General features: G+C 35.3%; 1 protein-coding gene across 19 annotated transcripts in view; it reads left to right on the top strand.

Annotated features, from left to right (window-relative positions):
- EPB41 (erythrocyte membrane protein band 4.1) overlaps positions 1 to 26,256 on the top strand; it is a 210,157-nt gene that overhangs the window by 154,387 nt on the left and 29,514 nt on the right. For 7 of the 19 annotated variants that reach the window (XM_051988017.1, XM_051988006.1, XM_051988019.1 and 4 more), the window contains exons 12-16: positions 2,904 to 3,115; positions 7,192 to 7,248; positions 7,415 to 7,456; positions 8,370 to 8,432; positions 14,166 to 14,342. In XM_051988017.1, coding sequence (XP_051843977.1) covers positions 2,904 to 3,115; positions 7,192 to 7,248; positions 7,415 to 7,456; positions 8,370 to 8,432; positions 14,166 to 14,342 — 551 coding nt within the window. The remainder of the gene's footprint in view (positions 1 to 2,903; positions 3,116 to 7,191; positions 7,249 to 7,414; positions 7,457 to 8,369; positions 8,433 to 14,165; positions 14,343 to 26,256) is intronic. The other 12 variants (XM_051988010.1, XM_051988024.1, XM_051988021.1 and 9 more) reach the window with 7 other exon arrangements.

Raw genomic sequence — 26,256 nt, 5'->3', positions numbered from 1 at the left:
CAAAACAGGGCTTGATGTTGCATTTCAAGAGGCTTTGAATCTGGTTTATGTATCTGCAATTATAGACACTGAAAAACAATAGGAATTTAGAAGAATCTGAAATTTCTGAAATCTAATTCACTTTGACACATTCTAGAAACAGAAAGGAATCAAACATGAACCTTATCTTCCTAAGGATTATAGTCTAGCAAGAGGGCATTGGATACACAGTCAGACACACGTGTGAGTGTATCTACACATACTAACTATAGTGCATAGTAGAATATGTAAGTAAGTCCTAAGTGCTGAAAATGGGCAGAGCAATTCTTTCTAGAGGATCCTAAATCTATAAAGATTATTAAGGTCTTCCCTAATGTTTCTGAAAGAAATTGGGATATAGGATTTCATTCTGGATTTCAATTCAACACATATTTATTAGGTATCAAATGTATAAGGAAATTGGGTGAAGCATGTTGAAAATGTTGGCATTTAAAACCCTTCTTTAATTATCTGATTTCAACTTACTTTTTCTAGGCTTATTATATATTCCTTTCTTTCACATATTCTGTGTTCCAAAAAGACTGATTTAATGCTGGTGATACACCCAGCATTCTCCCATTTTCATACCTTGTTACTAGTTTCTATTCCAAGCCTAGAATCCACTTTCTCTTTATCTCTTTCTCTTTAAATCTCTTGTTCCCTTCAAACCTGAGCTCAAGCATCACATCCTACTGATTTCCTTTGCCTCTCCCAAGCTAATAGTAAGTAGACTTCTTCCTGGAAATTGACTTTGTATTTATTTAGTAGTTTACGTATTATTTCTTCTGATAGACTGAGTTCCCTGAGAAAGGAACCATTTTTGTCTTTGTATCTTCCACATCTATCATAGTGCCTGGAATACTATATCTACTTAATAAAAATGCTTGTTGTTTGCTTGAACAATGAAAAACTCTATAGCTTCTGCCCTTTAAGGAGCTTAGAGTAAAACAGATTATTTCATGCATGGAAATAAAAAGAAATCAGTGGTAGAATGTGATAGGGACAAGGGACTCTAAGAAAATTTGGGGACAGGGAGATTATTTTTCTTTTTTTAATTATTATTATAGCTTTTATTTACAAGATATATGCATGGGTAATTTTTCAGCATTGACAATTGCAAAACCTTTTGTTCCAATTTTTCCCCTCCTTCCCCTCACCCCCTCCCCCAGATGACAGGTTGACCAATATATGTTAAATATGTTAAAGTATAAGTTAAATGCAATATATGTATACATGTCCATACAGTTATTTTGCTGTACAAAAATAATCGGACTTTGAAATAGTGTACAATTAGTATTGAAGGAAATGAAAAATTCAGGTGGACAAAAATAGAGGGATTGGGAATCCTATGTAGTGGTTCATATTCATCTCCCAGAGTTCTTTCGCTGGGTGTAGCTGATTCAATTCATAACTGCTCTATTGGAACTGATTTGGTTCTTCTCATTGTTGAAGAGGGCTATGTCCATCAGAATTGAACGTCATATAGTATTGTTGTTGAAGTGTAAAATGATCTCCTGGTCCTGCTCATTTCACTCAGCATCAGTTCATGTAAGTCTCTCCAGGCCTTTCTGAAATCATCCTGCTGGTCATTTCTTACCAAACAATAATATGCCAACATATTCATATACCACAATTTATTCAACCATTCTCCAATTGATGGGCATCCACTCAGTTTCCAGTTTCTGACCACTACAAAGAGACCTGCCACAAACATTCTTGCACATACAGGCCCCTTTCCCTTCTTTAAAATCTCTTTGGGATATAAACCCAGTAGTAGCACTGTTGGATCAAAGGGTATGTACAGTTTGATAACTTTTTGAGCATAGTTCCAAATTGTTCTCCAGAATGGCTGGATGTATTCACAATTCCACCAACAATGTATCAACAATGAGGAAGATTATTTTTCAACTAGGGGTAAGAATAATAATCTGTATTCCTGTTGTCCCTGAAGATATACCAAGTACTTTTCTCACAACTCTTTGAGGTAGTTAGAAGGAAACTAACCTTCAGTAGTCATTCAGTTATAAATATCTGAACTCTCAATCCCAAGCTTCCTGAGTTCCCAGTCGGTGTTTTCCACTTTATCTCTTTATAAAAGGAGTAGCAATTGAGCTGGGCTTTAAAGATAGGAAAAAAATTAGCACACATAGATGATAAGGGAATGCATTTCAGGAAATTCTAAATGAAGACATAGAAGCGAAAGAATAAAGACAGTCGCATTAGTGGTTCCTTTTAGCTGGAGCACAGAACATGTGAATGGGAGTTATAAGATGAAATGATGCTGGAAAGGTAGATTAGAACTAAATCATAGTGGACCTTATTGGCCAACTTAGAAAATTTGTGTTTTTTCCCCTTTAGGCAGTAGAAAGTCACTGTAGGTTTCTGGGAACCAATATGACTAAATTTTGGCAATTCAGTGAGAAGGAAGACTTAAGGCAGGAAGATAATCTTTTGGACTACTCTAAATAAATCTGTTGCTGTAGTGGAGGTGAAAAGTAATAATGACCTGAATTAGTGATGACAATATGAATGTTACACATGAGAAAGATGGGGAGGTAAAGTCAATAATAATCTAGTCATTTTTAAGTTCTTATTATGAACCAGATAGCACGACTTGACAACTTGATTAGATATGGAGTAAAGGAGAAAGAAGAGTCAATGATGAATAGGTTTTTAGGCCTGAGTGACTATATAATATGCCTGTGGCAATTACAGAGATAGGGGAAGAAGGAAAGGCCAGATTTCAGGTGGAAAGATAAGTTTTGGACAAACATACATAGCATGAGTATGACTACAAAAGATCATAGTTCCTTTGTCCAGTGGTTTTTGAGATGGGTCATTATGAATCTTGCCTTCCTTTCACCTGTTCTTTTCTCTCTGTTAAGCCGGAGCAGTAGAGACACCAGACCGAAGTCCTCGGCCTACCTCAGCGCCAGCCATTGCTCAGAGCCATGGTCCAGAAGTCAGCTTCCCTAGTACTTCAAATGGCAAGAAGCCCACAACCTCTAAAGTGCAGAAGGAAACTGTGAAGGTAGAGATAAAAAAAGAAGAAGTGGCACCTGAACAAGTGGAACCAGAACCCACTGAAGTATGGAAGGTATTTGTTACTCTAGTTTGGTATTTCTCTGGAGTGCCTGGTCCCTATGGACCAGTTTCTAGTTAACTGATGAGGTTTCAGACCACTTCCTTTGTTTTTCTGTAATGAGGGTGGGGTAGAATTATATCAGTGGATATGTAATGAGTAGGAATTTGATTCAGAATTTTAGACTTGAAAATGATATTAGAGGACATTCAGTCCAGGGCTTCTGAAGCTTTTTTGTGCCCTGGATCCTGTTTTCAGAATTGTATTTTACATACATATATATTATATATAAAAGAAAATACATAAGGTTTTGAAAGAAACCAATTATATTGATAGATCATTATCAAAGTGTGTATATATATATATATATATTTATTTATTTAAAGCTGGTTCCCAAATTAAGCACCCTAATCTAATCCAACTTCTTCATTTTACATATAACTCCATCATTTTACATAGCTATTCTCTAATAGTTTTATTGGTAAATGGCAGAGCTGGGACTGGAATCCAAATGTCCTGATTCCTAACAAGTGGTCTTTCAACTTGTACCCTTCTCATTTTTCTTGTTCTTTTCTTTTGACATAATTATGTCACCAAAAGAAAGGGCTCCTTAAAATTTGTGTTGATATCTTTTGTTTTTACATCTTAGATTTTTTTCCATATCCCTTCCCTTTTTCCTTCCCAGATAGAAATTCCTTATAATGGAGAATTTTTTAAAAAGAAAGAAAAATAAGAACAAGAAAAAATGACAAAATCAATCAATACATAGAATAAACTTTAGATTTTACGCAGAATTCATATCTATGCATCTCCCCATTATCATAAAAGTCTTGCTAAGTCTAGAAAACACCTATACAGTTGAAGTCTGCACAAGTGTTCCAGAATAAATCGTGTCTACTTGATACAAAAAGCTAGTGTGTAAAAGTCCAAATTTACAAAACTAAATGATTATTTGATTTACTAAAATATTTTTTATGATACACAACTTTTTTAATGGAAGTTCTTTAAGTAGTAAAGTGTAAATGACTTTACAATTCTTCCAGAATATGTACAAGGTCCATTTGTATGCTGAATTTTTAAGAGTTGCCTTAGCAATGAAGAGAAGCCATTCTCCTGGCTCCGAGGTGATGGTCCATAGCCTCTTTGTAATGCATTAAAGGAGATGAGATCACCTTTGTTGACAAAGCTGGTTAAGTATGTCTAAGCTTTATTAGTCCTGAGGTCTTCATTTCACTTTATTGGAGAAAATACAAATCCCACTGTGAGTAACATAAAATTTGAGAGAAGAATGTGTTGATCTTTTTAAGAAAAGATTTTAAATTTTATCAACTAATTAAGAAATCTGACATCCAGTAGACTCTGAGGAAGTTGCATCCCCTTGACAATTTAATTAACATTGTCCTTTTTATCCTAATCCATCACCTGGAGTGCAGATGAGACTGGCTTCTTTTATAGACTCAGAATCATAGAAAGTTAGTCCTGAGGTCAAGTAGTTCATCCCCTTCATTCTAGAAACCAGCAAGGTGAGGCGCAAAGAAGAGAAATTACTTGGGTGGGTCACCTGACTAACAGTTTGCAAGTCTGGAATTCAAAACCAATTCTCTGTAATTCTTCCTTGGTGTGTGCCCCTATTTAAGTGATGAGACTGAGTCTTCTTGCCAATTAGTCGTTATGTAAATGTTGTTCAGGTAATCTCATTGTAATCTGTTGACTCTAAACTCAGTATTGATTATATTGTGCCATAGGATCTCAAAAGATAAAATTAATTTTAAGGATTTTTTTTTGGGGGGGGATATTTTTTGTGCTTTTTGAGTCTCTAACTTGGATCCAAAAAGAGAGAATATCCATGTATATATGTACACTGGCTATGCAAACAATTTTATGGCTACCTAGTTCAATGTCTTGGGACAGCTAGAGTTCTAATCTGGCCTCAGACACTTTATTAGCTTTGTGATCCCAGGCAAGTCTCTTTACCCTGTTTGCCTCAGTTTCTGCCTACATAAAATGATCTGGAAAAGGAAATTGCAAATCACTCCAACTTCTCTTCCAAGAAAACCCTAAATAGGATCACAAAGAATCAGTCATAACCAAAAAATGACTGAACTTCAAGTTCAGTATCACTAGTGCCTTTATAACAGAGGATCACAGCCTACTATTTTTTTTTGCTCATTGTACAGCTTGGCATTTCTGATGACAGTGCTTCTGCCCCTCCATCCTTTACACTGACTCTCTGGAAAATATTATAACAGTTGGCAGAAAGCTATGTTATGTTGGCAATGGCTAAAACTCCTCTGGCCTTCTGCTAATTTACTTATTCTCTGCCTGCCTGTAGGACAGACATAATTATGTCTAAGAATAGCATCCCATTGCTATTGTGACTGTAGCAAAGTGGGAAGAATTTTCCCTTGGTATGTGCCCCCATTTGAGTGATAGGACTGAGTCTTCTTGCTAATTAATCGTTATGTAAATGTACTTCAAGTAATCTCACTGTAATCAGTTGAAAGCATCTCTGATAATCTTCAATTATCTTAATTGCTCCCCATATTAACAATAACAATAAACTCTTTTCTGATTTTGTTTGTAGCAAATTGGAATTGTAGCAGTGAGAAATTTGACATTCACTTAAAACCACATTTATTATATAATTCAAGTAACAAAATAACTTTGCTTTATAAAGGGAAATGATATCTATCTGATTTGGACAATATACTTCATAATAGAGTCATCCATGGAAGTGGTCTATCACTGGGCAATATTGGGTGTGGCCTAGTTTGCAGATATTGAGGTCTCATGTGCACTGGGTATATAGTGTGTCTTCATTACATTTAACGATGCATAGGCAGGCAGAACTTGATAAACAAGTGACCATTCTCCCAATCCATCTCATTGATTGCTAACACTTGAACCTTACTTGAAAATAAAGATTTCTCACTTTTATTCTATACTTAACTGGAGATCTCAAGGCAAAAGCCATGATTATTCAAATATGCATAAATAATTTAGACACTGAAAATGAATAGCTAACAATAACAGCAATAATGATAATAATAAAGACAATTACATGTCTAATAACCCACTGTGGTTAACAAAGCATTTTTCTTACATAGGCTGGTTTTTATGAGATCATAGATTTAAAGCTGCCACTGACTTTTGAGATCATCTGGTCCAGCCCTCCCCTCAACAAAATGAGGAAAGAGGTCTAGAGAGGTAATATTGTCCAAGGTCATGTAGATTATTATTGTCTAATAACAACCAGAATTAATCTAATGCATCTCAACTCTGCAGGTCTCAACTTTTTCATCTGTAATGTAAGAGAATAGAACTAGATGACATAGAGGATCCTTTTCAGTTCTTATATCAGTGAGCCTATGGATTATACTTCTTTCATTAAATATCCCAATTTTAGTGACCTAGTGATCAGGATTTCAAAATGCTTACAATATTTATTCTCATCAATCTTATTTTGGGTTCTGTGTGCTTATTATTAAATCAATGTTAGATATAATTATAGATCCATTTCAGAACAATGAATTTTATGATTCAATATATAATTAGCTTCCCTTTTTGGTTATAAATTATATTGCATGTTATATGTGTGTTAAATTCAAATGTGAATTGTCTCTGAAATATATACCATGCCTCAATTTTTTTTAAACCTATGAATTGATTTTTAAAGATATTTTCTTAAGTGCTTTCAGATCACCAAAAGAAATATAAAGTCAACTATATAGATACAATGACAATTTGATTAAGGTTTTGATTTTTGGTAATTCTCTGGGTCATTTTTTCCTTTAAAGAAACATACTTAAATAAGCTTAAGCTAAATGGAATAACTACCTGAAATCTTCTTTCCTAATACTATATTCTAAATGACTCTTTTGACTTCAAAGGTGGGAAATTAAACTAATAGATTTCTATTGGAAGTGAGTGAACCCCTTTCCTGTAATACCTTCCTCAAGACTGCATGATGATTATATATTAGATTGTGTTTTACAGCCAGCTAAAATGTTCAACTTATATGTTGGAGCAAAACTATCCCTGAAAAACCCACTAACCTGAAATGTTTTTGCCACTTTATTTCTTAAATGTAGGTGGAAAAAACCCACATCGAGGTCACACCACCCACCATAAATGGTGACCAAATCCAGGTTTGTGCCGACAGTCGCTCATGCTCCTTTTAATTTTTTCTGCCCCTGTTTTTTTCTTCCATCTTTCTTCTTTTTTTTAAAGGTTGTAAAATGAAGTTCCTAGCAAATTTCAATGAGCCAACTTTTTATTATTTTTTCTTTTTTTTTTTAAATTACTGCAAAACAGCAACCTGCAGAAAAAACAGAAGATCTGATAAGAATGAGGAAGGTTAGACTCTTTTCAATTTCACAGAGCAACATTGTCACTTTGTCCATGCTCACTTCCAGTGCATTAAAGAGATGGTGACCCATTCTTTTCATTGGCTTCTTGTTGGTTATTTGAGGGTTGTCTATAACTCACTTTTGTAATGAATCATGCTCTCACATGATGGGAATGATCAGCAGAGGAGATCAAAGGAAAAACAATCCTTTATTCACTTTTTCATGAAATGTATCAGCCAGGGGGTATGACTTGGTAAAATGATGCAAATGCCTATTTGTTATTATTGACAGCATTATATTCAAATTTGTCAAAATCACTACAGAAGTAGTAGCATTGCTAGAAACTGGCTTTGTTTACCTATCCTCTCTTTGCTTATATAAGTGAGGTAATTAATATTTTTATTCCAGGGAAATATTATATGACATAGGTAAACTTATATACCTATCTTCTACTATTAGTGGTGTTTGTCATGTAGTTTTGTCATCAAACTTTGCAACCTGATATTGAAAAAGAAATGAGCATCTTTCTAAGATATCCATAAGCTTCAAAGCTTTTTAAATGACTTGCATTTTTTTTCTTATTTGAAAGATCTGTGTACCTTCAGATATGAGTGGGGAAGCATGGAATTTGATGTCAAAGAAGCCAATAAAACAAGGAGCACTGTCTGTTTAAATGAAATCACCACATTCTTCCATTAATCATAAACAAATTCATCCTTTTTTTTTTTTTTTTTTTTTTAGTGGTAATTGTTTCTCCATTTGTCCTTGTGGTTCCATGACCATTCCATGTTGTGCCATATGCTGGTCCCAGACATTTGATTTTAAACATTTTTTGATTTGCCAATTTGCAATTTTTCCCGCAAGAACAACATTTTAATTTTTTGTGCTTTTCTGTTTTTTTCCCCCTTTCATTTTCACAGAAAAAAACAAAGAGACTAGATGGTGAAAACATTTATATCAGACATAGCAATTTAATGTTGGAGGTTTGTATGAACTTGAAGCTAATTTCAGTTGGTTGCCTGGAACCTTCTGCATTCTTTGCTGGCCTCTTTTTCTTCCTCCTATGCTGCATTTGGTTTTGCATGCACTTGCATGAGAAAATTTTAGATTTAAAAATGCTTTTGCATGTTGATAAAACATGAATATTTGCAACCATCTCTCCTGCCTTTTTAGTTTTCATCTGTCATATTTATCAGAAAAATATATGATTGGGACTACTCCATTTCAAATGGGGGATTGGTTAACCATTTGCTTATTCTCAGTAAGTTCACATCACCGCTCAAAGTCTCCTGAATTTTTCCAAAGATGAGCATAGATCCCAAATAAAAGTTGTATTATTTTCCCCCGCTGACCTGAGACAATGTGGAAGAGACAGAGGAATGGTAAGATGGGCAAATTGGAAATATATTAAATACGTTTAAATATAAGATCAGAGTTCTGATGAGCTTACTGAATTTATAGTGTTGGAAACCAAAAGAAGGAAGACTAAGAACCCATATTTATTTAATTTTTGACCCCATTTTTTTTTTATAATAGCTTTTGTAAGGCAGATTGCACAAATACTGTTGTCCCCATTTATCCATTAGGAAACTGCATGACCTGTGACTTTCAAGACAGAAATTCTTTCTATTATACTTAACCTGTTGCCATCTTTAAAATAAAAAAAAAAAGACACACAATAAGAAAAAGCAAATCAGGTTACAATGTAGAGAATAACATAGGAATGATACGATAACTATCTCATTATTCCTAGTAGTTATCAGAGTCCCCCTCTTAACCTACTATATCCTATTCTAGATTTTTTAACAAGGCTTAAATTTGAGCAAAGAATTCTAGAACTGGCAAAAGTCAGCTATTAAGATCCCTGAACAAGACTTTAAAAGAGCTTCTATTATTCACTCTCTAGAAAGGTACTTTAACTATCCTCAGGCTTTTGAATGCCTCTTAAATAGATGCTAATGACCATATGATCACCTAAACACAGAGCAAAAAGAAGTAGGTTTGATTTTAGTATTAAGGGTTTAGCTTAAACGTTAAGAATTTTCCCACGTAAGGTTCTTTAAACATTGGAATAGATCACTGCATCAGTTTCTTTATTCTGTTTCTTTGTTGGAAGTTTTTAACTGAATCAATGATAATTTGAGGTGATTTTATTTTATTTTTTTTAGGATTTTCCATAAAGCCAAGTAGAAATAGACCTCAACCCCTACCTGAAATATGAATCCTTTCTTTGATGTACCTGACATGTGATCATTGACCTTTTAGATCATTAAAATCTCCAATGATAGAGAATTTTCATTACTTACTTAGGCAACCCATTCCATTGTTAGATATCCTTAATTTTAAAGAATTTCTTATATTGAGCTAATCTGCTTCCTGTACTGTCATAATTCTGACTGAAGGAAAAAATGAGATAATCTGACATGTTCTTTCCTAACCTAAAATATCCTGACCCTATGATTAAAGAAACAGAGAAATTTTACTAGCATGATACTGTGTTGTGTGGAGCAAATTAGACAAAGTTCTTATACCTTGAGAGCTTATGATCTGAAACAGTGTTGATCAGAATACTAAACACTTGCAGACAATGAATAAAACATTTATCTAAATCATAATTATTTATATCAGACATGCAAAGGGATAAGTGCATTTAGCAGAGAACTGGGAAAGGTCTGATCAAGTGAAATCACTGCCTTTCTTCCATTTTGGGAGAGTGTAGATTAATGAATCAGTCATTCCAAAAACATAGATTAAATACTAGTCTTCATATAGCACTGTTCTATGATCAAGGCAAATTGTGAGCTGTTGGAGGGAATGAGAATTCTTTCTTAAATCTGCCAGTGGCTTAATATATGGCTTCTGTCAATTCATTTAGCCTTGCTTGGTTGTTTCTTCATCTGAATTGCGAAAAAGCTACTTGCATCCAGATAGTAACCATCAATCTCAGTTTGTTAAATTATTCTCTTCCCCTTTGCCAGCTCTGTGTGCATTTTTAATATCTAGAAGGATAGGCTTCATGCTCGAGATCTTACTCCATTTAACTCTCAGAAACTGTTAAGAATTTTAATTCATACTCTTTTATTTTCACTTTTGTTGACAGTACCCTCCAAAGAGAAATCTCATAGACAGGTTTAGGAGATACCCAGACAAGCAGTCCCTTCCAGATAAAATAAAATGAAAGTCCTATGGACCAGGGATGACTCAACATTTCTTTTTTTTTTTTTTAATTTTAGGTTTTTATTGACAAAACATATAGCATGGGTAATTTTTCAGTATTGACCCTTGCAAACACTTCTTTTCCAACTTTTCTCCTCCTTTCCTCCATCCCCTCCCCTAGATGGCAGGTAGTCCCATACATGTTAAATATGTTAAAGTATATGTTTATGTATACAAATTTATACAATTGGATGACTCAACATTTCACATGGATTATTTCAAACTTTAGCAGATTCACTAGGTTCAACCCAACCTATATGTATATGTGTAGGAATGGGCTAGTTGGCTCAGGCTCCAGCGGCTGATGATAACAAAATTGCATTTGCTAAACTATTTTCTTTCATCCCTCCTCCAGCAAGAACCTACAGTACCAATCATATATTTACCCCGTGTTTCATAGAGTGTTGTGGCTTCCAAGATTGACAGTGTTCCTGTGTGTGATGTGCTTTTATTTTTTCCTCCTAGCATTTCATTAATAGTCATGAGAGGGGATTCCTAAACAATTGTGTGTGTTTTAAAATAGAAATTACTAACCATCTTTTGAAAACATTTCTATTTAATAAAGCTTTTTGGTTTAATTACTGCTGAAATTATGAGATTGGGTTCATCAGTAAAATTTAATAACCTTTGGATTGTTCAGGAAATTTAGCTGATTATACCTCACTGCTTCCTCTAAGGAGAAAGTTTTCCCTCTTTCATAGAAATATCTTGCAAGTTATCTGTCACTGAGCAAGGTATTGGTCCCATTTGCTATTTTTATTCCTGCATTCAAGTTCACTTTTAAATCCTTCTGTCTCTTCTGCCCTCATCTTCCAAAATAAGTGCACACAGTAAATATCTTTGAAATGGTTGCCTCCAAAATTTCTTCATTCTTACTAAATCTGTACCATATTCCTTCTCCCTTCATCCCCAAATTTCCCAGGGAATTACCTAACCTACTAAGAATCCCCTAGCTTCATAGCATAGAGTTAGATTTGGAAGGAACTTAAGAGATTGAGGGCTTGGAAGGTTATTGATTGCCCAATATTATATGAGTGGTAAAGTAGCCAGAATTCAAGCTCAAAGCCTCCAGCTCCAAATCTCATATCTTTCCATTTTGCTGCCATTGAAAGCCCTCATCATCTCAGGACCCAAAATATGTTGAAAGCTTGGCAGGATGGATATAGCAGTCAACATTTTTAATCATTAAAGAGCTTCTATGTACTATCCTAGTTTGATGGGGGCTTTTCTTTTGCTGGATTTTTTTTTTTTTTTGCTTACCACTTAAATACTTTTGATTTTAAAAAGTTGTTTTTCACCTTTATTCTTCCTCTTCTTCATGCTTTTAATTTCTAAACAAAAACCAGGTCATCAGATGCTACATTCTTACTGGGCTCCAGCTTATTTATGCTTTTCCTTAGTTAGTAAATATATATCTCATTTGCTCTTTACTGAGACAAAAATTCCAATGATCATTCTTCAATGTATGCATGAGAAATACCCACATTTCATCCCAGCATTCAGGAAGTACTCTGAGGAAAGAGGCACAGGATCTCCTCTCCTGGGTCAGCCTTTTCTTTGACTGTAAAGCAATAATTCATAGTTCAGCCTAATGTAAGTAAGTGGATAAATGGATTGAATAGCAATTGAGTTTAGTAAGCAAACTATAGATCCAGAATCAAAATTAGGGTTTTTCTACTGATTTTTTCCCCTATCCCAATGCTAATTTCTTTTAGTGTTGCTCTTGAAAACATATATTTTTAAAAACAAAAGCCTTTAAAAAGAGCTTCATACAAATTTTGTTTTAAATGAATTTCATTTCTCTTGTAAAAAGAGACTTTTTTCTAAGGAGCCAAATGAAAGTCATTTCAAAGCCAAAGGAACAAATGAAACATGTTCATTAAACCTGGAGGTGGAGTTAACATTCACCTCCTGAGTACATAGCTATGCTGATAAGAAATAAATTCCTGGGATTTTTAGCAACTATTAAATATATAGATCCTCCCAGATATTTTGAACCCAAGCATGGCTTTTGAGTTCTTTTCAGAAAAAGGAAAGAAAGGGAACATCAAAATTCTTCTCTTCAAGAAGTAGCTACTAGGTATTTTCTTTAAGGACCTTCTTTGGAGAACTGAATGCTTTTTAAAGCCATTTTTCTTGCCTCTTCTTAGTTCCTGTATCTTAGTGTATCCCTGCCTCCACCAATGCTCGTTATACAATTTTCTTACTTTCAATTTAGTTTAAATACCTACTATATGCAGAGCATTGTGGTTTTTGCTTGGGATAAAATGATAAAAATAACAAAATAAGCTTCATTCTTCTTATGAATAACTATTAGATCTTGCATATCTTTCTTGAGGATATTCCCTCTGGTTTCTGTTCCCTGCTTCTGATTATGGAGCTTTCATATCTCCATATGAAACTTTGTCATATGAACTTTGTCCCCCTTACCCTTAAACTGTTGGGGAGACACACAAAATCTTAGATAAACTTTTATTGGCCACAGCTGTATCCACAGAAAATTTTAATTTAGTTCATTACCTTGAATTGTACCTGGAAGTGAAGAAAAAATCAATAGAGAATGGAAGAAGAAATTGGTAGAGAATTTTTCAGTATCATGTGAATCAGAACCCAAAGAAATGAGGTGTTATATCCAGTAGCGATTGTGACTAATTTCAAAGGTTAGCAGGAGTCTAGAATGAAGGTCATCTTTAAGGATTACTATGGTGAACTTTATATCATATCAGAAAAGATGGGATCCAACCTGTCTGTAAAATAAAAATAATTTTTTAAAATTAGTGGCCAAAGGCATACCTTGTATTACTATAGCTGCTGTTGGGGATCTATGGAAATATCTATAAATCCTGAGATAGCCCAAGGTTGCCAACCTTCCTGATAAAAATGGCTATCACTTTTAGTGTTGGAACCCTGATTCTTTGTCATAGCAACCTGCCACAATCTCTACTTTCCTTTTATCATCATCTCCATCCTGCCTGAGCTTATACCAGTTCAGTGTCACCTAACCCAGAATGAGGGTGATTAAATTGAGAAATCATCCGCATTAATTGGATTGGGTGATGGAGAGCTGGGTTTATCGTCTCTCCAATATCAGGACATCATAGGAGAAAGGAGAGATGTGAAATAAATAAAAGAACTCTTTATGAGTGTTTGACAAGTCTTAGAACTTAGCACTGGAGGGGACCTTAGAGATTGTCCTAGTCCAATGCTGCCAGATTAATGAGACAACATCTTTGATCAAATCAAATTGTTCAAAGATGCCCTCTGGTCATGATGCTTATCTGCTTCTAAGAAAAGCGCCTTGTTTTTAAAAAGAAAAGAAAAGAAAACAAGGCGACATACCCCAGTGGTATATTTTCAGTTTTAGCGCAACTATGGATTTGGCAACCTATCTCCTGGATGTGGCGTGTTTTCTGCCAGGGCCCACTGCCTCTGATGGGTTATTTTTGGTCTGGTTTTATCCTCAAATGTTTATTGTTTCACTCTTGTTTTCTCACTTACAGGATTTAGGCAAGACCCAGGAGGAGATCAGGAAGCATCATGCCAGCATTAGTGAGCTCAAGAAGAGCTTCATGGAATCTGTCCCAGAGCCTCGGCCCAGCGAGTGGGACAAGCGCCTGTCCACTCACTCCCCTTTCCGGACCCTGAACCTCAATGGGCAGATTCCCTCAGGAGAAGGAGTGAGTACTGGGGAATAAGATGTCAGGACATGAGAAAAAATGAAATTTTTCTGTATTCTCAACTGAAAAGAAAGTGTAGATAAAATATTCTTTATGTCCCATGATATTGTTAGAGCTTCGAGGTATTTCTGGTGAACACTTTTAAATTTTATAGGCCACTCAGATGGACTCTAAGAAACAGTGCCAGGCTAACAATTGACTGGACACTGAGAAATCTTTCTACCAGTATACTCTTAACTGAATTAGTGAATGCAGTATCAGTCAGCAAAATGGTTAGATTTAAACCATCCTAAAGGAAAGAAGAGAAAGTCACTAAAATAACAAACATCTATTAAGTATCTAGTATATACAAGGCATTGTACCTTGTACATAATGCTGATAGTAACAGGTTCAGAATTGAAAAGGATTGAGGAAGGTGATATTTTTAGCCATGTTTTGCACTTCTGAGAAATCTGTTAACTTTGGGGACTAATGCCTATAATTTTGTTAATAAACTGAGGCCTTATTCTTCAAAGATTGCTGAATATCAAATCCAAATTGCTGCAGTTCATTTTTAGAAAATGCTATCAACAGTTTAGAATTAATTTTTTTGTAGGGAAGAATCTTAAATCTTTGTAGTTGTTCAAATTACCCCCTTCTCTCTCCCCTCCCCCCCAGGAGATTAGAGAGATTCTGCAGGGATTGTCCTTAATTTTCCTACTAGTGTCATTACTTAATTTAGAAGTCATATATGCAGTTAAATAGCTCCATATGATAAGAATCTTAAGAAGGTTACCTTGAGCAATGAAAGTTACTGACCCAGAGACTTATTTAAAAATCTACATTTTCTACAAATTTAGCATTTATATGAGTCATAATGATGCAGAAGGAAAAATTGTAATTCAGCTCACCAACATTTAATATTTTTAAAACCATATCTTTTTCCTTTCTCCCAAGGGATAGTAGTACTCCTAATTAAGAGTGGTGATTTAACTATTTAAAGACTAACTTTTAAAAGATAATCAGAACATAGGAGCAAGGGTCTAAATGTAACAGTCTATAAAACTAAAATAAATAGTAGCCTACAAAAGCTATTTCTGGTCTAAAGCTACTTCTTGACAAAATTCTATGGTGAAGTTAGGCAAACAGTCCTCTAAAACAAGTTGGATTATACAATCTCTTTGGGTCCTTATAAGTTTTGACATTCTTTATCTGTTTTAACTATCTCTACCAGGATAAAAGGCCTCTCTGTACAGAGCTCCTGGGCGTAGCAGGCAACTACTGCCAGTCATTCATTCTTCTTCTCCCACCCACTGCAATCTTTTCTCTCTTTTCTCCTAGAAATCCTTAGACATATGCTCTTCTCCCTTTCCTTCCCCAGCTCTACTTTTGCTGGAAAGATACAACCAGCATTTGTATGGACTAATCCAATCCTCATTCAAGTTCATTATATGGCAAACTCAACATCCATAAGGGTTGTTGCTGTTACTTCCTGTCCATACTTTAGAAATACCTAATTATCAGCCCTCCACCTCTGTTCCTCTCCTCCAGAAATCTAGAACTTTATTTTCTGAGTGTTAGGTAAATATGTCAGGACCCATTTACAAAGTGCAACACATTTTATTTCCCTCTAGAAGTTGTCTAGAGCTAATTTGAAGAACAAAATTGCATTTTGGGGGAGCATTAAGAAAATTTTTTAGCTAGGTTGGCACACCCTTAGGGGCCCTTGAATATTTGGTAGTGAAGATATACTGAAGATATAGAGAGAATAAAGAGAATAGACTAAAATCCACACTAAGAGTAGACAGCCCCAAAGCTCAGCAGGGAACTGTTCTTTTTACTGTTAGCTTTTTATAAGTGCAAGGAAACACAACTTTGTTTTAAAGTGTGTTGAGTCCCATATGTTGCAGAGAAGACTCAAAGCCTTAGGAAGAAGTGACACTTTGGAGTTGGGGGGCTTGAAGTAGGTGCAGTGCAGTTCTGAAACTTTGTCCTATGTGCTCAGGTGCATCAGCGCATCTTTAATTTAAATCCCACAGTTTTTTTAAACAGGAAATTATTTCCCATTCTGGCAGTTATTTTCTCTCATTTCCTTTACCTCCTGGGATGATGGTTCCAATTTCTGAGGAATCTTCTTCCCTCTTTTTGGTGCATTGCAAGGCAACTGACTTTTTCATGCTTTGTGTATGCCCAGGTGAAGAAAACCTCTGTCCTTCCTTCGGAGAGAAAGGTTGGTGGGCCTGAGGTAAAGCTGCTCTTAGAACTTGTGCTGCTGAAGCAGGATTTGCTCTTGTCATGGCACTAAACAAAGAATCCCCTGCCCCAGATCACGCAGCAGCTGCTGAGTAATATTTTTCTTTGGGCTCCACCAGCAGACTCCCATCCTTCAGCCTCCTAGCGAAACTCCTGACCATCTGCTCAGAGAGCACCTTTGACAGCTTTTGGTTTGCTTACCTCCGTGCATGGCTGATTGGAAAGATGCATGAGGATGTTACTATGTATTTGGAGAGAAGAAACCCAATTTAATTGTACCCTATTCTTTTTATGTTGTCTTTCTCTCCCTTTTGGTTTTCTTTTCTTTTAAAATTCACATTAATTTTGCATCCTTTCTTTCCTTTCCTTTTTTTTTTTCTTTCCATTTTTGCTGATCAGTCCCCCAGCTACTTTCTCCCTAATACACATCACTTAGGGGTGTGCAAAGAACCAATGACAAATTTCCAAAGTGACCAAAGGAGGCTGGCTCAACTAAGAGAACTTAGGGCTAAATTTTTTCTGTCCTAGATAACACTTGACATGCCCAGAAGGCACACAGAGAGGGAAAAAGAGTTTTCATCTGAACAACCAGGTTCCCTTGAAAGTTTAAACAATGTAGTGCTTCACATCATTGATGTTTGATTTGTAAAATCATAAAATTTATTTTAAAAAAAGAAGAAAGCTCCTAAAATTGAAAAGAAAAAGACATACATGAAAAGAGAGAAGTTACTGCCAAATAGTTTCCAATCTGAAAAGTAGTTTACTGAAAAGTTGTGTCTGTGTTGGTGTTGTATGAATATGTGTGTGAGATTTGCAGTAGCCTGAATGTTATTTCTGTACTGTCCATAGTCAAATTTGGAGGCATAAGATAAAGTTTTCATTTTTTTGTTTTGTAGAACCTTTAAAATTTATAAGATTAAGATGATTGTTTCTTGGCACAAAAGTAATTATGATAGTGAAAGAAGTTACAGTTTTTTAGGCTTGACCTATACATTCTTGGGAAGATGCCAAGATAACCTTTTCTATTCTGTTATTTTTATTTGTGACACAAATAACCTTCTCTGATGGTGAGAAAAATGCTTCATTGCTGGTTTGGTCCACTGTCCATAAAACAGAAATGACCCAGACTCTTGGGTGGATTTTCTGAAGAGGACTGCTCTGAAGCTCACACAGAGCACTCATGAGTGATGCTTGAGCACTTCCCTCATGAGTGGTTTCATTAGGGTCAATTCCTAGATTGGTGGAGAGGTTCCAAATATCTGCCTGAGTTAATACTTTGCACATCCCCAAGTCCCATTTTTTGAGCATTTTCCATCTGTCATTGTGTTCATCTTTCTCTGTCTTTCTTGATCTTCTACCACGAAAGCAGACACAAGAACGTGCTCTGTTAGTACAGGATGAAGACAAAATAAAAAGGCAAAAGAGATCCACTGAGAGAGCCTTGCCCCAGCAAGAAAAAGAAGAAACTCTGACCAAGGTTTCCATTCCAATCCCCGAGGAACACAAGTCCCTCAAAAAGTGCCACCTGTACTCTAGTATTTTTCCATCTCCTCGTATTCCTTTCATGATGTCTTTTCTCGTGGTTCTTGCATTGGCTGTTTGGTGGTTGGTCTTTCTGTGACCTGAAAACAGGGTGCTCACCTGAAGTTTCAAGACCACAACTTTGAACTCTTGTCTTTGGCTTCTCTCTCCTGCATTTTTTTCCTGTATAATGTTCTCCTTTCTCAGGAGCTCAGCCATAGGGTTCTTGCCACTATTCTTCTGTTTGTGAAATGTGTTCCTCTTAGTACAGTATATGTCTTAGGGTACAAAGGAGTGGCAATGGATTACCAGGCCAGCTTTTCTGCACTGAAGTTAAACAAGCCTTTGCGATCCATAGACAAATCAGATTAAAAGCATATGGCAGGTCAGTGCTTTTTCCAAGAGTTATAATTCTTATGCCTGCATGTTTGTCCTGGTTACTCTTACTATGTTGTCCCCCTCTAAGACTGCACACAGAGCAAAGTAAGTACTCTATGGAAATATTTGATGGGGTTCTCATTTGTTTTTCAACAGTTATTCATGTGACATGAGCTCTGTGGTTTCAGAAGAAAAAAAATCTGACTTTCTGTTTATTCAGAAGCCTTAAAATATATATATATATATAAAATGAACAATGGAGTCTGATCCATAACCACTCCTTTTCTGGGGGAAATCAAACAAACCAGTATATAAAGCCTTTTTGTAAAATATAAAAATAAAAAGGCTTTGACATCTGTGGCCTTCTTTTGAATATTTCAGAGATGGTCAGGGACAGACTACTCCAGCTGCCCAGCATGCCAAAGAGAACTGAACGGTTTCTTAGTTAACAGGAGATTAATGGTTTAAAAATGGAGGGGGGAAAAAAGCAAACTGCCACTGCCCTTTAACCTCTAGCCAGGGCTTTATTTTCCAGAGTCCTCTTCTCCTATCCTCCATAAAATGGTATGGTACTGAAATCCACTATTACTATGAGACCCTGCCCTAGTTAAGTTCTGTTCATAAATATTATTGAGGGTGTTTCACTTCTTGGAATGAATAAACTGTTGAACTTCTCTTTATGACTTAAGAAATAATGATGTTACTAGAAGCAATACCCATGACAATAAGCTTAAAAAATCTATATTTATAGATTTAATTTTCCTGATGAATTTCAAATGTGTTCTTGAAAATCTGTGTATAAATCCACAAAGTATTTTTAATGATGGTAATATGAAAGGAAGTATTATTGTGATGAGTTTTGTCTTGTGTTTGCACGTTGATTTATGTTGTTTCTCTGAATGTAAATATAAGTGCAATCTATGTTCAGATGATAATTCTGGTGCTTCACCAGTTATTTTAACTTTAGAACAAATTGCATGCTGCTTGCTTTTGGGGGTGGGGTGCCAAATGTACTTATCTATATGATTTGGTTAAGATAGTTTCAAACATTGGTTTTCCAAATTTGAGTTCATGCATAGAGATTTCTATACTTAAAGGCTTTACTTTTTTGTCTTTGAGATATTTGTTGCCTAAAACAAACAAACAAAAAAGTCAGAGCGTCCATCTGCATTATGTTGTTGTTTCTTGAGATATATAGAAGTGATTCTAGAGTATTTTCTGCAACCTGCCATTTTTTCAACTTAGATTTTCCCACTAAACTTGCAGAGAAGAGGAAAAACTTGAATGACAAAAGCTGGTATCAGAGAATAGATCTGTGTATGTATGTCACTGGATAAATCTATTTATAACTTAAACATTGCGTGTGTGTGTGTGTGTGTGTGTGTGTGTATGTGTGTGTAGGGGAAATAACAAAAAAGCTGTTTGGCCTAAAATATCAAATAACACTTCCCTAATTAAGGATGATTAATTCTTTTCGTCATGGTCTTTTCCATTATTTATGAAGGTGTACAAGGCATGATCTTAGCCAAATTGGACAAGAAATTATTTTAGTGGAAAGTATCTCTTTTTTTAAGGAAATAAAGAGAAAATACTTTTAGAATTTTCTTTTTGTAACTATCTGGGATCAGATCTTCAGTTTCTCTTTTTGGGTGTTGCTTCCTATTGTTGAAGTTTGCATGAAGCATCTTTCACTTTGTATTAGGATCCTCAGCAAAAGCTAAATCTCTAAACTGTCTATCTTATATGCTTCTCAAAACTGAAAACTAGTGATCACTACTTCTCTTCAAAGGTTCCTGTTGACCAGATAAGAGGTTCCATTTCCTGATCATAAGCCTGAAGAAGAAAATTTCACCACCAAACAGTCACTGTTTAGAATAGTACAATAATCCTAGAAGATGGAATCTTTAGGATTGTGGTGAAATATTGAACATATTGACTTTGGGTTTCCAGTAGCTGTACTTTAAAGATTATGTATAGGTTTATATATTTCATAGCTGAAACTAGCCTTTTTTTTCCTCTTATTTTCTCTGTATTAGAAGGGGAGTCTCTAATCATTGCTTCTGGACTCTACCTGAAATAACTTCTTAGTGAAATGGTCTGAGTTTGAAAGATTTAGTTTTTAATATTGATGTATTGTTGGTTAATAAGCAGAAGAGCAGTGAGGGCCACATATTTAAGCACAGAGCAAAGAAGTAGAAGATTTGAGTTTTCTCTCTATATTGCCTATTATACGTTAGTTAACTGTGGTAAGAACTACTTGGTATTCTAATTTCCACATAGTGGTTTGGGGACAAACCAGATTCCATGGTCCTAAGTCTGTATATACTTAACTTGATGCCACAGAGCCATTTAAGGCATTGTTTTATCATTGCTAAATGATACTGTTTTAAGCTAAAAGGAAGATGAATATTTATTAAATCTCACCAACTATGAGAATTCTATTAAACCTATTTGAAAATGTTTAAAAAAACAAATACTAAGCCACAATTGCCAAAGATTCTAAATTTGAAGTGATCCAGAAGGAAATGGAGATGCACATGCTGAGTTAGAAGTAAGCTCTATTAAACACAAGAAGTCACATATTAGATGTCAAAGAAATAATATGATCCAAGAAGGAGATGAGCACATCAAGTAACAGGAATGAAGAGATAATTGTGAGCGTCAAATCAACAAGCACTTGTAAAGTGCCAGGCAATATTAGAAGATATAGACATGTTTTGAACCTATTGAGTAGATCTGGAGGATGCATGAAAACATATGAATGAAATTGACATGAAATATACCATTGGAGCAGATGCTTACATCGACATCATCTGTGATCTCACTTAACCATTGAAATATTTGCACATGTGGAAGTAGAATTTATTTTCTTCTAATTTCTTTTCTTCAAAGTTACCAAAATTAAATGCATTTTTTAATTTTTTTTAGTTTTCCTTATAAATATATTATAGTTTAGAATTTAACTTAGCCAGTTAATGACTTATTTGTGTCCCTCGGTTCTTGTTCATCATTTTTATCTTTTCATTGCTTAGAAACACACCCCTCTCCCTGCATATGGAGGAGAAATTAATAAGGTGAATCCCAAATCATGAGACATCATAGTGCATCTCAAAAAAAAATAATTGAAAAGGTAATGGAAAGATGTGAAGTAGCTATATGTGAGCTCCAGCATACTACCAATAATGATTTGCTGACAAAATGTGACATAGTAAATGTCTATATCCTATTACATCCCCCTATTGGAGGACAGTAATGACTAGAAAAGGAGATAGCTTAGCCTTGTAGCAAGAATCTTGTCTAAAAGATAGATAGTCCTATATGATCCACAAAATGATAAAATATCAAAAGGCAGTCTTTGGTGGGATGGGCTTTTTTTTAGTAAAAGATTTGTAGACAAATTTAGGTAAGTATCACATTGGAGATTGATCATGGAACCATAAATTCAAAGACATGAATAGCTTTTTCACTGCCCTGTTGAAGTGTATACGTAGCTCATCTTAAATTTGTTAATTTTCCTTCTTATTTCCATGTCTGGTAAAAGATCTGTTGGGATAGGAGATTAACACTATTGACTAAGATGAGACTTGATGATTTGCTGTAGATATTAATTATTTGAGATTTGTTGTCCTCTTTTTTCTATAGCTAACTAACTTTTCTAAGTCACTTCCTCTTTCCTATAAATTAGCTTGTAGATGTTAATTTAATTCTTAAATATTTCAAAAGATCTCTTGGTTTCTTTGACATATATATACTCTCTCTCTGGATTATACCCCACTTTGTGTTCTCTGGCCCCAAAACTCAGTGCCTACTGGCCAGTGTTACAATGCTCACCAGCCTTATAGATGAATCTCCTTCCCTTAGCTAGACTGATTTTCAAGCAGTAGAAACAGTCACTTGGCCTATGTTCAAAACCTTTCTACCTTGATAAGAGTTTATAGAGCTTGAATTCTGTGGGCATAACCCTTGAGAATCCAGGGTCATTTTCAAGCTGTCAGGAGGCATAATTACTTCAGTACTCAAGGGCCTGTGATTTTATCCATGTGGGTGCTCTTACCATCAATGCCTTCTATGACTTAGTCTCATGAGTTGCTGTAGGTGAAAGAAGTCTTCAACTAGAAGTTGGCATTTTAGTGGAAAACCTTTCCAAACTTGACTGAGCTGTCATTTGGACAATAGGCATGGAGAGCTGTCTGAGCTATACTTTGAAACCTTTCCATTTTGGTGTAAGGCCTGCTAGAACTAGACAGAAAATGGCTTCTAGTGCTCATTGGCATACATTCAGGGAACCCAAGGTGACCTTGTAGCAAAACTTGAGTGAAAGGATTGATTTCCTTTCCAAAGTGACATGGTGGGCTTTAGCTAATAGCAAGCATTTATGTAGCACTTTAAGATTTGCAAAGTATTTTATAAATGTGATCTCCTTTGATCCTCACAAGAACACTGTGATGTAGGTGCTATTATTATCTTCATTTTATAGCTGAGGAAACTGGGGCTGACAGAGATAAACTGACTTAAACACAGAGCTAATAAGAGTCTTGAGGCAAGATTTAATTCAGGTCTTCCTGACACTAATCCTTATATTTCTATAGACTATGTCATCTAGCTACCCAATGATAGTCACTTAACAAGAAAAAAAGAGCAGGGAGAAAAACCAGAAGGAACCCAGCCTCTGTACTTGGGTTTTCTTTGCCCAGAGTATTGATCAAACTAAGGATGGTATATTTGAATTTTGCAAAGTTTGCTTCTTCTGTCCTCCTTATATAGTAAAGTACTAAACCCTAGACTTCTATATGGTATTGTTAAGAACTGACCGTAGCAGATTATTTTCTGTTTCATACAGAAATTTTTTTCTCCCTCCCATCATACTCACAGTTACTTTGGTAACTGTGCTCAAACTGGGAACCTTTTTATTCTAGTCTCTTTTGGACACAATTGACAATTAATAAAATCATAGAAATTTTCATTATGGTAAACATAATGCCTGTTCTTTAGTCCTGTAATAGAAAATATGGCAGGACTCTACAGCTTGAAAAGGAGAGCTTTACTATAAATTAAAGATAGTGGGGTAGCTAGGTGGCGCAATAGATAGAGCACCAGCCCTGAAGTCAGGAAGACCTGAGTTCAAATGTGACCTCAGACACTTAACAACATTTCCTAGCTGTGTGACCCTTGGCAAGTCAATTAACCTCAATTGCCTTAGCAAAAACAAATTGATTGATTGATTGATTGATTAAAGGTATTACTTTCTTCATAGTAAGTAGCATTAATAACACCCCCTCCCTCTTTGTGTGGTTCTGGCTAAAAATGTAAGTAATTTGGGAAAGAACTTAGATAAATGTATGGATAACATCCATAATCTATTATTAAAGAAAATGATTGCCTTCCAGATTTCAGAGATTTCTATAACACATGTAGCTTCACTCTCAGCCCCCTTGCTTTATAGTTGGGTAGGAAGTAAGAGGTAAAAGGACTTAACCAGAATTAAACAGGGGGTAAAAGACTGACCTTGAAATAGAGCTGGAGCTTGGGTCTCCAGACTGTCTTTCCTCCTGGACCATTAGACAACCATGCTCTTACAAACATCCCTTGATGCCTTTGGCAGAGACAGAACTCTGACCTGGATAAATAATGGGCCTACCTTGTGGGGCAAGTCTTATGTTCAGAAGTTTTAAAGAAAATTTAGACAAAGCTCCGAGTCTTCTTTCTTCTCTGATACAACTAGTCAAAGATATAATTAGGAGCCTCCCAAAACATAAGCAATAACCCATATACGAACCAGAAAATCTTAACTCAGGAAAGCTCTGGATATGAGCAGCTGCTGGAAGGACTGGAAGGAGAGAGGACTTTACATACTGTTCCTAAACAATAATTTCGTTCATATTTATTGAGCATAGGATATATACACAAAGCCTTATTAAATATAGCTCTTGCCCTTAAGTAGCTTATGATCTACAGTGTCTGATCCTAGTTCTGATTCCTCTTCCACATGCTAGCCTTTCTTCTATCCTTCCCCTTTCACTTTTAGTTTTCATTTCCTACCTCACTCTTTCTAGTTCAGCCTTCTGATTCCTTCTACCCTATTCATCTAACCACATTTCTTCTCAAGAATCTCAACTTCTACTCACTGATTCACTCTCCTTCAAAGCACATTTTGACACAATAAACTCAGTGGCTTTAACAACTTTAGGATTCTGATAGGTTAGAAAACATTTTGGAGAATAATTCGAGTGTATGAGGTAACTCTAAACATGAGAGTTTGAAAATTTCTTGTAGCATGGTTGTCTGTTAGTAAGAAAGAGTCATGTTTCTCCATCCTATTTGAAGAGGTATCCCTGGGCTTTTACATTGAAGTTATAATATCCTCCTAACTCCTCTTTTAGTGACATTAGACCTCAAATGATTTTATTTCTAATGTGACAATTGTCAAAATAATCTACCCATTTTTAGAGGAATCCTTGAAAATGATATTAGAAAGGAACAGGTAGGCTTTTGAAAGTTATTTTCCATAGTAGAGACTACATCTACATAATATCTACATAACAATTGCTAAAGAGATGCAGAGAATACAAGATTTAACAGTGCTTATTATTTGTTGACTATAAAAAGCTTTTGATTTGGTAGGGGAAAATGCTATCTGAAAAGCTTTCAACAAGGTACCTTTAATGCATTTGTTAATATTATACAAGATGCTCTGAAAAAAGAACAACAGAACTTTGTTAAACCTTCTGATTATTCAGTCAAAGCAAATTACAGGAAACTCTATACTCACCAGATGTTTTCACCATTGTCATGGAGAAGATCCACCAAAGAATCCAAGTTGAAGAAGGATTTCTTGTGGATGGTGAACTCTTTCAGCTGTTATTGTTTGTGTTACATTGTATTAAGTCTTCAATTATTACAAAACTTCCTAAATGAAATCCAAAATCAGGTGCCTTTAAAACAACCATGTTCCCTATAATGAAATTTTTTAATAGCAAAGGACCTAAAAAATAACTATCTTATAGAGGGACAACAAAGTGAATGAGGAATGCCTGTTATTTAGGCTATAACATGCAATCGGATACATAATCTAAATAGCTTCTCCATCTGTGTGTGTGTGTATTGATAGAGATATCAACCACACACACACACACACACATATATGTGTACATATATGGCATTTATATATATATATATATGGCACATATGATGTATATATGTATAGAGAGAGACGCATACACCTACATAAACATATGTATATGACTTTAAACAGACTGTAATAGTTCTGACCAGAATTTGAAAGGAAGGGGTCTTTGGGAAATTGTTTCAGAGAAAAATTTAGGGTCATTAAAATAACTTTGCAAAGCCTTTTTTAAAAATGCTGCTATTCTTCTGAAGGTTGAATTATAGAATACTATAGTGTCTGAAGAATTGAAGTTGAGTATTATCTAGTGGGTAATGGATAAGCACACACATACATAAGCAGGCTGTGTCATATTGTAAACATCGTAATTATGTTTGAGAAAGTGGCATAAAACTTGAAGTTTACAAATACTGTTCAAAATAGCAAGATGGCTCACATGGCAAAAGTGAGAACACAGGTGGACAGTCTATGTTCTGCTCCATTGTTATCTTTGAAATGTCATGCGAATGTAGGGAAGGTCACACCACACAAAGCAGATCCTCTGTAGAAAAGACATCCCACAGGATGATCAAGTCTGGATGACTTGTGATTTGCATGGTTAGGAGTGCTCACATAATGAAATCCCCACTCATTGGGATACTGAAGACTTGAAAACTCTGA

The sequence above is a fragment of the Antechinus flavipes genome, chromosome 3, assembly GCF_016432865.1.
Source record: "Antechinus flavipes isolate AdamAnt ecotype Samford, QLD, Australia chromosome 3, AdamAnt_v2, whole genome shotgun sequence".
In the NCBI taxonomy this organism is placed as follows: domain Eukaryota; kingdom Metazoa; phylum Chordata; class Mammalia; order Dasyuromorphia; family Dasyuridae; genus Antechinus; species Antechinus flavipes.
The sequence above is the reverse complement of the archived record's forward strand: the minus strand, read 5'-3'. Positions and strand labels throughout refer to the sequence as shown.